The 12,500-nt window shown below is 46.5% G+C and overlaps 1 protein-coding gene across 6 annotated transcripts in view; it reads right to left on the reverse strand.

Moving 5' to 3' along the window:
• meis2a (Meis homeobox 2a) overlaps window positions 1-12,500 on the reverse strand; it is a 101,001-nt gene that overhangs the window by 80,253 nt on the left and 8,248 nt on the right. For all 6 annotated transcript variants that reach the window (XM_080783510.1, XM_080783511.1, XM_080783508.1 and 3 more), the window contains one exon: window positions 5,200-5,314. In XM_080783510.1, the coding sequence (XP_080639636.1) occupies window positions 5,200-5,314 (115 nt within the window). The remainder of the gene's footprint in view (window positions 1-5,199; window positions 5,315-12,500) is intronic.

Genomic DNA, 12,500 nt, shown 5'->3' on the forward strand with positions numbered 1-12,500 from the left:
ACAAACATTAATTGTGAAAAATGTCCGGAAACTGTTCCTGAAACCTTGTTCGTGCTCGTGCTTTCACGATTGGAGCAGGGAGTCGCGAGTGTCCCCAACAGGAATGACCACCCTCTGGCATGCTCAACCACAAAGTCCCTGTCGAAAGGGGCCCCTGGCCGGGACCAAGGGAGCTAAGCTCAACACACTCCAAACACACACACACTTGTGCATGCAAACGCATGCATGGTGGGGAAACACCACCCCACCATCAAGGGTAGCGTGTCTGAGCCGAAACACTCACTCTCTCTTTCTCTCCATCTCTGCCTCTCTCTAAGTCTCTCTGGGGAGTCTGTCTATATCCGCAGAGCATGGGGATCGTTCAATTGCTGAGAAAATTTACAAAATGCTCGCTCCTCTCTTCTGTTGAGCCCTTTCTCAGCTAGAAAGGGGAAATCCTACAGAAAGGCCTTTTGCTCAACACTCAAGATGTCAATGTGGATTTGGTTGTCATGCATAGCTAATAATTACAGGGGTGGACTGGAGATGAGGCATGCACGTGCAAACGCGCGTGCACAAACATACACACAGACTAAGGGTTCTCTACCTTGTTGAATCAGCAGTGGGGCTTTACTGTACTTACTGTACTGCACAAATGCAGTTGCTTCTTCTGTGTTTTGGTGTGCATGGCCAGGACGTGTAGCATTTTATTTCATCACATGGCTCACACCCACTTTGGGGTGTTTAACAGATTAAGGACGCCTGCTTGGACATGAGCACTATCTTTGAAGGCAAGTTTATCTCGCTGAAGTCTCCAGATAAGGCCATTAATAAATGTGTTGTTAATGTATTATACCTATGCTGCTACCAACATCTATGCATTCTATCACTATTTTTGCATTGGATTGATGCCATAAAGATAATTGTGTTGAACACTAGTGTTCATTGACAAAATAAAGTTGTGCATTCGTCATATATCCATGTGCAGAGCAGAGCCATGTTATTGTGTGTTGGTGAGCGCTACATAAAAAGAGATACTCTTAACCCATTCTGACCGGGCACCCATTTTGGTGTTGGCATCATGTTATGCTTTAGCTATAGAAAAATAGCAGATCTACAAGCTCATATCGCGCCACCGAGTGGCGCGATACGAGCTTGTAGGTCTGCTATTTTTGAAAAATTCGAAGAGCGACTGACATTTTTAGAATCTGATCTCAGGTCAGAATGGGTTCATCAGACCAGTGTGTGTCCAGTGGAAACCTCGTATGAATCTGATCTCAGGTCAGAATGGGTTCTGAACCAACCCTCCTCTTCACCACCAATGTTCTGTTTATTCAGCTCAAACATAGGGAGTCATTCTCTTACGAGTCAGTAAGTGAGAGTGCAGAATTTGCCCTGAAGGTGATAATTCATAATTTCAAATTCTGAGGGGGCATTAAGGAGGAGAGGTGAGGAGTGTTAGCAAGGCCTGAGTTATTGTGCTGCAGCCCTATAGCTTGTGTCAAAACCTTAACTGGAAATCTCCACTGACAGCCATGAGCATGCTTCACCTTGCTTTATAGCTTGACAATAAGTTATTCTTCCAGAGAGGGGCTACACTTATTCTCTCACTGGTTAAATAGTTGTCTGGCACAGGTTCAGTGTAAAAGCTTGATGCTCGAGATGCAAATTGTGAATGTGAATTTTGTTCACAGTTCACGAGTCCTGCGTGCGCAGTGCTATAACATCGTTTTTTTTAGGGAGAGGCATTCGATACCGTATATACGCTATATGCTATACTTTATGCTATTGTATTTTCTCTAACAGTTAGCACATGTTGTCAAAGGGGGACTTTGCTAACATCGAGTGGAATCTAAATGATCTGTCTGTCAGTCTCTTTTCCAACACACTTTGTGTTCTGTATCAATGAAAAGTTTCAAATCCTGGAGTGGAGTCAAAAGGGTCTGATATAGACAGTCAAACTGTTACCTGATGCACCCATCTCCACATGGTCTGAGAAAATACCATTTGTTGTTTGTATGCTGTTATAGTTTTATTTATTACAGATGGAGAACCCCAAAATGCTAAAGACCACTCATGCCTGTGTGAGGCATCTCTTCCCCACCCACCCAAACGGTGCAAGCTCCCCCCGCTCTCTGTCTCTTACCCATCCATTCTGTCCACCGCAACGGATCCACACCGTCACCCCTTTTAACAGGGGCCAAGCTGTTAAAGACCCCATTACTGAAGTGAAGCACACATTTCACTTTCTCGTGAGCCGTGGGCTTCGACGGTGTGAGCTACAGTACAGCTTTTATGTGCAAACGTATTGAGATAAGACAGCAGTTCATGCGTGGAGTGGAGTGGATTGGAGAAGATGAGGAGAGTAAGAAAGGAGGAGGTGGGGTGGTGGGGTGGGGTGGTGGCTGTCAGAGTGGAAGGGCCAGAGTCGGGAGTCAGCGAGCGCTTGAAGCGTTAACGTAATTGCAAGAATGTGAAAAATGAGGCGGCGGGGCTCCCAAGCGGAGCGAAAGGTCAGAGCACGCCTCACGCAAAACAACTGACTGGAGGACGGCCTCATTAGACCATTAAATCAGATGCCCCTCTCTCTTTCTCTACCTCTCTCTCTCTCTCCGTCTTACGCACGCACGCACGTTCACACTCTTTACTTTCTTTTGTATTCCAACACTTTTCATCCTTGTTTACCTCCATGTTGTGGTCTCTCCCCCTTTGTTATTAACCATATAAGACATATTATATATCTCGTCACACGTTCATTACATCGTACTGTGAACTTGTAGATTGGGTACTTTTTGAAAAACTAAATTTGAAAATCTTTGTGAACATTTTCACCCAAAATATAACCAAAATAAGGATGCCAGGTTGAAAGGGGTACATTTTCCCTGTCATCTTTCCTGTACCCTTGCCTCCGCCCGATGTGTTTCTGGGTCACACAAGGCTTCCAGCTGGGTGGTGGACATGCAGATCATGCAGTGTCTACTCTGTCTACTTGTAGATCCTCGTTTGGTGTTAGGCCAGGCCTGAGTCTAGTCCTGATCTAGGCCCGGTCTGCCTTGGCCCAGTACACAGGCCAGGCCTGAGTCTAGTCCTGATCTAGGCCCGGTCTGCCTTGGCCCAGTACACAGGCCAGGCCTGAGTCTAGTCCTGATCTAGGCCCGGTCTGCCTTGGCCCAGTACACAGGCCAGGCCTGAGTCTAGTCCTGATCTAGGCCCGGTCTGCCTTGGCCCAGTACACAGGCCAGGCCTGAGTCTAGTCCTGATCTAGGCCCGGTCTGCCTTGGCCCAGTACACAGGCCAGGCCTGAGTCTAGTCCTGATCTAGGCCTGGTCTGCCTTGGCCCAGTACACAGGCCAGGCCTGAGTCTAGTCCTGATCTAGGCCTGGTCTGCCTTGGCCCAGTACACAGGCCAGGCCTGAGTCTAGTCCTGATCTAGGCCTGGTCTGCCTTGGCCCAGTACACAGGCCAGGCCTGAGTCTAGTCCTGATCTAGGCCCGGTCTGCCTTGGCCCAGTACACAGTGCCATACCGTAACTGTCTTTGGCCCGTATTGATTCACTGTTACTGGATACGGTGGGGAGGGGAGTCGATAAGTGCTCTGTGGATTACAGGTCACTTGTACTTATGTGTGTAAGATAATCAATAGGCAGTGCATTTCTTTCTCTCACCCCCCCCCCCCCCCCCCCCCTCCCTCCTCTCTTCTATGTTTCTCTTGCAGTTGCTATCTTCCATGTTACCTTCTTTGTATTGAATGTGGGGGGACGGGGTCAGTTTGCCAAATCAAAAACATCACCGTCAGCTGTTATCCTTTCTTTTCCTTAAAAGTGTGTGAGGCTTGACTTTAGGTTTAATGGTTAGGGCTCCACCTCGCTATGGTTTATTGCGCACATACAGTACGTGCACACGACACACAATCACCATGTGAGCCTTCGTTAACGCCACCTACCTCGGCCGAGGCTGAGAGCAACATGTGATCCAACTAGTCCTGACACAGCCAACCACAGAGGTCTGCTGTGGCCCTCAGTCTGTGGTCATTAATGGCCCAGAAGCTCCCAACTGCTGCTACTGAGAATGATTAAAATGGCCCCACCACAGAACACACATTCCATCGATAACTTTGATTACTTATCGACAAAACGATAGCCTTGATTGAACATGACAAGTGCATCCAGTTAAAATTCCAGCTTGTGTGTGTGTGTGTGTGTGTGTGTGTGTACGCCTGTACAGCGTGATACAAAACCCTGGACACAGCCAGAGATAAGACGGAAATACACATACACGCGCACCCGCACATACACAATAACACAAACACTTCCGCCAGTGAAAGGAGATCTCTGTCTCACCAGAGAGAGTATTCAAAACGCAAGGAAGACGAGATAGGAAAGGCCAAGAGTTGATCAACAAAGTTGTTTTAGTTAAGGTTGTACAGTAGTTAGGGCTTTGATAACTACATTATTCAGTAAGGTCTAGAGTCTCTTCTCTCACTATGTTTGTGTACAGCCTCTAAACACAAAACAAATCCCAAAGGTCATTGACAATGTGAATGTCAACATCTATAGTTTGCATGCAGTCTGTTAAATGCCCGTATTATGGACTGATTTGCACAGTTAACTGCAGTAAGTTGCAATTATTTTAAATGCATTATTTTTCTCTGGCAGGTTTTGGTAGCTAGATAAATAACACAAGCCCAGCTGAGCCGTAATTATGGGCTGTTGAGCTAGCAAAGTTAATATGTTTTAAATGCAAGCGAGAACTGGCAGAAATATCCTATTAATCACCAGCTTTTCTGAGTGTTGTTCAACCCTGGCCTTAAATAGCTGTAATTTGGAAGGCCCTACAATAAGCTAGTATATTACAGTGGATGCTACTTATGTATTTGGGTGTGAGTGTAACGGTGGATAAGCCTATGTGGTGTGGCAATATGTTTACATGAATGTGCAAAAGGGATTGTACATTTGAAAGTATTTAGATTGTATGGTAGATGATGTCCCGTTAATTCACTGTAACTCTCATAATAGACACGGCTAAAGTGGTGTGTTGGCAACTCAAACAAAACCCCACTGCATGATGATTAATATATCCTCTATGGATGTGTGCCTGTATAAATATGTGCATGTGTGCATTCGTGTATAATCCCCATGTTTAAGTGTGCATCGGGTCTGTCTGTGTGCCCACGTGTCAGCATGCGTTTGTGTGATTTTGTGCACATCACGTTCTGGCTCACCTTGTTCGCTGCTGTTGTCGCCGCTCTGTGAAGCATGTCCCCCGCTGGAGGGCCCTGGCGTGCCGGCCGAGTGTGTGGAGGTGGCGTCATCGTGGTCTCTCCAGGAAGCTGGGTTCTGGGGTTTTGAAAAGAGAGAAAGCGAGAGAGGGATCCATCCATCCATCCATCCATCCATCCATCCATCCACATTCCCCATCCAAACCACAAACCAGGAGCGGAGAGAGCAGGAAGGAGTGTGTGTGTGTGTGTGGGGGGGGGGGGGGGGGGGGGGGGTTGAGAGAGAGAAAGAGAGAGAGTAAGACCACATGAGTATGTTGGAAACGTGAGAGTGACATCTGTAAGAGTCTACAGGCACTGTGAGGGTCCTTGGCCACATTACATTCTGCAAGCAAAAAGGCAGAGAGCTCCGATCCACGTTTCCCCTCCAGCGCCACAATCAACAATGCCAGCGTGCAATCAAACGGCGAGGAGAAAGGGCCTTAATGCACTGAAGCAGCTAGCATTAAGTCTAAACACTGTAATCAAACTGTTTCATTAATACATAAGAGCAAAACGCAGCCCTGGCTAATGTGGTGTCTGATTTTGAGCGTTGCAAGGCAGGGCGCTTGAGAGGAATTGTCTAAACACATATGGCAGCGCCCCGTCGGGTTAGTTTATACCGTAGCCAATTGAGACTTCCGTGTCAAGTGAGAAATATAGAGGTAAAAAGTCTAAACACACCACAACCGCCATTAATCATTACCACTGTCAAAATGAAAATAAGATATGACAGTGATTCTCCTGCTAATCTGGCAGAAATGTGTACACGCCCACACACACACACACACACACACAATTATGTCATTGTAAAGCATTAGGTAAAAATACACATTGAACTCATACGCAAAATCGCATGCATGCACACATGCTTGCACAGTCTCGTGCGCGCGCACACACACACACACACACACACACACACACACACACACACACACACACACGTGCTTAAACACTTGAAAGTATACAATTATCTACAACCGAAGAATACAAGTATGTAGCTTTTAAGTTGACTTTCCTCTCCTATATCTTCTGATTCTCCTCGCCTCACTATCCTGCTCTCTCTCTCTCTCTCTCTCTCTCTCTCTCTGTCTGTCTGTCTGTCTCTCTTTCCTGGTCATTCCCAGTGTCGTGCTGGTCAGCGCAATGAAACAGGATTTCTACTGTACAGGAAAGGCTTTATCAGTGGCACACGAAGGCAGGCTAGAGGTGGAATTTCCTCTGCCATTCATGCCAGAGAGACAGACTGACCACGTCATCCATTACACACACGCACGCACGCACGGACCCCCGCGCGCGAGCAAACACACACACACACACACACACACACACACACACTCTCACACAGTACTGATGTACAGTTGTACACCCAATACTTGACACACATGCACATTCACAGCACTCAGCCCTAGCTAGTCTATCCCAATTTAACTTGTCACCTGAGCATGATGACAAAATGTTGGCTAACGTGAGCCCAGCGTTGTCTGGGGCCCCGCAAGCAGCGGCCCCCTTGAGCCAAGCCCAAGCCAAACAAACACAGGCCTGCACCAAGGCTTCCCACAAACCTCAGCCCACTTCTCAGTCCCCGCTTTGACTTTTTTCTTCTTCTTCTTCTTCTCCCTCAAATGCACACAAACACATACATCAGTATATACTGTATATATGAAAGAGGAGGGAAAATGTAGCCTATACCCCGCAGAATATTCCAAGGAGGAGACTTTTTTTTTTTTTTTTTACCATTTTGTCCCAACTTCAGTGCCGTTCCGATGAACTATTTTCCCTCAACTCCCGCCAGAGAGGAGCCTGCCTGCCTGCCTCCCTGCCTGCCTGCCTTCCTGCCTGTGTCGGTGCCCCAGACAGAGTGAGCTGTTATGGACGAGGACAGACAGCATAGAGCCTGGAGAGAAGTGGAGCTTTTGTTGCACGGCAAAGCGAGGCTAGCATAAGACAAGCGGCTGCCTGGCTCCCCTGGGTGCTCCCGGTCCTTATGCGCTGCTGTTGCTTCTGCTGCGGAGGCGATGGCTGCTGCTGCTATGCCTACAAGCGAGGCCCTTTTATCTGCTAAGTTTTTCGGGGAAGGAGCTCAGAGCTGAAAACAGCAGACAGGAAAACACAAGGCCCTTCTAGCCCCTCCGCTCCACTCCAGACCCTCTCTGCGTCAGCTGTTCACCGGATGGCAATCAGATAAAGAACTCAGAGAATTACCCCAGAAGAAGGGGTGAGGAGACAGGCCAAACAATAGCGCCCGCGTGGGTTTAGCCCTCCAGAGTGAAGAGGGGCAGAAAAGGCATCCCTCCTTCAAGTGGGATGGACAATTTGTGATGTGTTCACCACCTGGGCTATTGATCAATGGCACATGGTTACACTTCATGGGTTTGCAGACCTCTGTTCATGGCAAATGTCCATTTGGTGTATAGCTTATACCAGGGATACTCAAATAGATTTACCTGTGGGCCACATTACAAAAATGGCAAGGGGCCAGGGGCCAGTAGATAAAATTACGACATTAATGATACTTGATAACTTCTCTCTTTCAATTGCTTTATTTTCGCAAAATGTATCAAAGTACAATGTGCATGCACACATTGTCCATGAGTAGCTGTCTGTCTGCCTGTCTGAGTAGCTGTCTGCCTGCCAGCCTAATTGTCCATGAGTAGCTGTCTGTCTGCCTGTCTATGAGTAGCTGTCTGCCTGCCTGCCTAATTGTCCATGAGTAGCTGTCTGTCTGCCTGTCTATGAGTAGCTGTCTGCCTTCCTGCCTGTCCAATTGTCCATGAGTAGCTGTCTGTCTGTCTATGAGTAGCTGTCTGCCTGCCTGCCCAATTGTCTATGAGTAGCTGTCTGTCTGTCTATGAGTAGCTGTCTGCCTTCCTGCCTGTCCAATTGTCCATGAGTAGCTGTCTGTCTGTCTATGAGTAGCTGTCTGCCTTCCTGCCTGTCCAATTGTCCATGAGTAGCTGTCTGCCTGCCTGTCCAATTCTCCATGAGTAGCTGTCTGTCTGCCTGTCTATGAGTAGCTGTCTGACTGCCTGCCCAATTGTCTATGAGTAGCTGTCTGTCTGTCTATGAGTAGCTGTCTGCCTTCCTGCCTGTCCAATTGTCCATGCATGAGTAGCTGTCTGTCTGTCTATGAGTAGCTGTCTGCCTTCCTGCCTGTCCAATTGTCCATGAGTAGCTGCCTGCCTGTCCAATTCTCCATGAGTAGCTGTCTGTCTGCCTGTCTATGAGTAGCTGTCTGACTGCCTGCCTGTCCAATTCTCCATGAGTAGCTGTCTGTCTGTCTGTCTGCCTGTCTATGAGTAGCTGTCTGCCTGCCTGCCAGCCAGCAAGTTGGTTAACAGAAAATAAATTGTTATGGCTGAGTAAAATAAAATACAATAAACACAATTTGCCTGAAAATAGATTACCCAGCTATGACCTTGAATGAAAAAAAATTCCGCAATTTCCTCAATTTCCATTTCCGCAATTTCCGCAATTTCCATTTCCGCATTTCCTCAATTTCCGCAATTTCCATTTCCACCATTTCCGCAATTACAATTTCCGCAATTTCCATTTCTGCAATTTCCGCAATTTCCATTTCCATTTCCAACTATTAATGGCAGCTGGGTTTCATCATTCAAATAAAATAGAATTCTGTCCGTTTAGCTATAAAATTATGTCAGGGAATAGGGATACACAGTATATGTCTTTCATTTGCATTGCATCTCCCCCCCCCCCCCCCCCCCCCAAGCTTTTATTTTCGTTCGAGTAATAGTACAACTCTAATAGTATTACTTATAATAATGTATTTAAAGATAACTTCATTCAGATTTATTTATTTTTATTTCATTTTCCAGATTTTCTTTTCTTCTTTTTTTTAGATTTTCATTGGTGGGCCAGTCATAATGGTCCTGCGGGCCTGATGTGGCCCGCGGGCCTGAGGTTGAGTATCACTGGCTTATACTACCATGCCTGGAGACATCACTAACGTGAGAAAAGCACATGGACCCTCTCAGAACACATTCATTATGCCTCAATACTGAATGTCATGAAGCGGTGGAGGGGAGGTTGACAAGGACAGAGAATAAGTGAGTGAGAGAGGGCAAGAGGGTTGAAAAGGCCAAACTACCAGAGTATATTATGTATTTAGGCAGAGCTGGGCCCATTGCACTCAGAACGAGCTGTTGTTGTTCCAAGGGAAGAAAATGACTGGTTTCTACTTCCTCACAATGAGACACCCACTTCCAGTGAGACAGACCTGAAAGACTGCAAGCTCTCTCTCTCTCTCTCTCTCTCTCTCTCTCTTTCACTCTCTTTCTCTCTCTCTCTCTCTCTCTCTCACTCACTTGCTAACTAATGCCACAGCATGGCTTTAATGCAACTGCTGAATCGATAGGACTTAATTTAGCTATCATTGCAGAGTAATGTGTCATTTTTAATGGCTCTTGCACTAAATTAAATTCAAAGACACCTCAGCTAATGGTGTTAAAGGGAATTACATTTTGCCATGATTTGCTACTCTACGGGGTTGACTGGAAACTATCGTGGATGTAGATTGGCTTGGCTTATGTTAAGTTTGCCTCTTATATGGTCAAAAAGGACTGTGCCATGGCTATGTATATGGCCTTTAACAACCCAATGGCTACCTATACTATAGGTCACATACAGGAGATATTTCATGCCCCTTTTATACAGTTGGCACACCTCTCATCCATAACCATGTGTCCAGAACAAGACAACAAATATCAACAATGGCGTTAACTTTCCGCACTCAACAAGGCGACAAAAGCAACAGCCTTTCTTCCCTATGAATAATTTAGTGGACCTCTCCAACCTACAGTATGGAGTGTGCATCATCAGACACCGTACCTCCTAACGCACGGACGCAGCATGCACACATGCACGTATATGCACGCACGCACGCGCGCGCACACACACACACACACACACACACACTCACACTCACACTCACACTCTCTCTCACACACACATACACACACACTCTCTCTCTCTCTCTCTCTTTGTCATAGCCCCCTGGGTCTGTTAAAGTTCAAATAAGCTGTGGGGAGAAAAAAAAACATGCGATCCAAATAGACGTCTTCAAACTACAGAAGAAGAAGCCCTAAAAAAAAGAAGCTGAGGCAAAAAGAAAAGAAAAGCCTTCTGCCCATGTGACTATTCCCTGAAGCTGAGCATAATTAGGAGTCAAACATGGTTTTCTCCATCCTCTCCACTAATTGTGTTAAAGAGCACTGTTACCATAAGGAGGACGCAAACACCCCTACATTGTCATGTGCGCACGCACACGCGCACACGCACGCACGCATGCACACACACGCACACACAAGCACACACACACACACACACACACACACACACCCGCGCGCCCACGCACACACCACACGTGCACATTCACGCGAAGACAGCACAATAGGACTAGATGGAAAATAAGATACAAAGGAAGCGCAGTCTCTTGGGGCAGCCTTTTCTATTTGTTGGGGTTAGCGAGTGGCGGCTGATAATACAAGTTGTAATTAATATAAAAGCAGGAGACAATATGGGGGGGTGGCTTGTACTACCGGCAGGCCACAGGAGAGCTGGGGGGGGGGGGGGGGGGGGGCTGCACATCTCCATCGCTGCTGTCCCCCCTTTCTCATTTACACACACCTGCCTGGCCCAGCACAGCACAATCTCACCCCTCCTTCACTCCTCTCTCTGCCTACATCCCTAGGAATTTCAAATAAAATTGATTTAGCGGCATCATTGAATTTTCCTCAAATTCCCCTGGAACCTATGAGGGAGGGGGGAGGAAATCTGCCGGTGTACTGGTACAGTGTGAGGCAGGCTGAGAATGAGTGTGTGTGTGTGTGTGTGTGTGTGTGTGTGTGTGTGTGTGTGTGTGTGCGTGCATGCATACCCTGCCGCTCCGAGGAGCAGCCGGAGAGATCCTGTGCTGAACATGTCCCAAATTGCTGACACACCAGAAACATACAGGATCATAAATCACAAAGCTAGCTGACATTTCAAGACACATCTTGCCACACTGCATCAGCCGTTAAAAACCTCTTTGTGCATTTTTGTTGGAGTTGAACACGTAATTATACACAGTCGTTTTAGAAAAGTAAGACGTTTTAAGTGTATAGGTGCACATCTATTCAATGGCTGCATGTTTACAACACCCACAATATAAAGAGTCCTTAATTAATTGTTTTAAGAGGGAGCATTTGAGTTATTGTGTGAATCATTCAGAACTTTCTCTGGAGCTATCCACTTAAACCCCTTAGTGAACTAATAATTAGTTGACCAGGGTCGGCTTTGTATTACAAAAATAGCTGCTCTACAAGGTCACAATGCGTCATAATGGTATTTTTGGTGAATGTTCCCATCAGAATAAAGATGCTAGGGTTCAAATGGTAAAAAAATAAAAAAGTTAAAAATAAAAGTTTTTATCATGAAATAGAGATTGTAAAAACAATATGTTCTAGTACATACTGGTACTAATTTCTAACATTTCAGTATACGTACACTATGTGCTGTGACAGTATATGTATTGCCTTCAAATTTGGATCAACATACTTATCTCATTGTACTAAAATAATCATCCATCTAACATTGTCATTATTATAACAACTTGTCATTATAGTTGTCTGCAACAGTACTTTCAAACATTTAAGGGGAAGGAGGGTGGGAGACGCAACAAGTGAGCACAGCCTCCCGCTCTCTCACTCTCTTTCTAGCCGTGGTGGTGATTAGGTATGCCTGCCAACAGGGCCCGGCCTCTGAACACTAATCAAATAGGAAATGTACGACCAGACATCCCACCATCACAAAACAATTGTCTGGAAAAGACAGACCGCTCCAACTCAACTAACTATACACCATTTTGATGAGGGGGGTGCGGGTGCGGGTGCGGGTGCGTGTGCGTGTGTGTGTGTGTCCAAACATAGCCAGTCAGCGAGGAGAGGGGAGCTAGTTGAATTAGAACACCTCGAAAGCTGAGAAATTCCACGGTTCACCAGCCCCGGTCCAGCCTCAGGCCCGGCTGGCTGTGGGTGAACACGGGAAGGCAGAGTTGGATTGTGTTGCCGAGCGAGGGCCTATTTGTGCACTCTGCACACAGCACCAAGACAGCATTGCAGAGCTCCCATCTCAAATGATAAACACAGTAAATCATTGTGTGCACAAGATGAGCTATTGCCTTTATTTGACTAAACTTGTGACATCACCACATTTGACCAGTGGCTTATTGTGGCCAGACCCTGCATGCTGGAGGATTGAATGTAAAC

The sequence above is a fragment of the Protomyctophum bolini genome (genome assembly GCF_963924005.1).
Source record: "Protomyctophum bolini genome assembly, chromosome: 15".
Lineage (NCBI taxonomy): Eukaryota > Metazoa > Chordata > Actinopteri > Myctophiformes > Myctophidae > Protomyctophum > Protomyctophum bolini.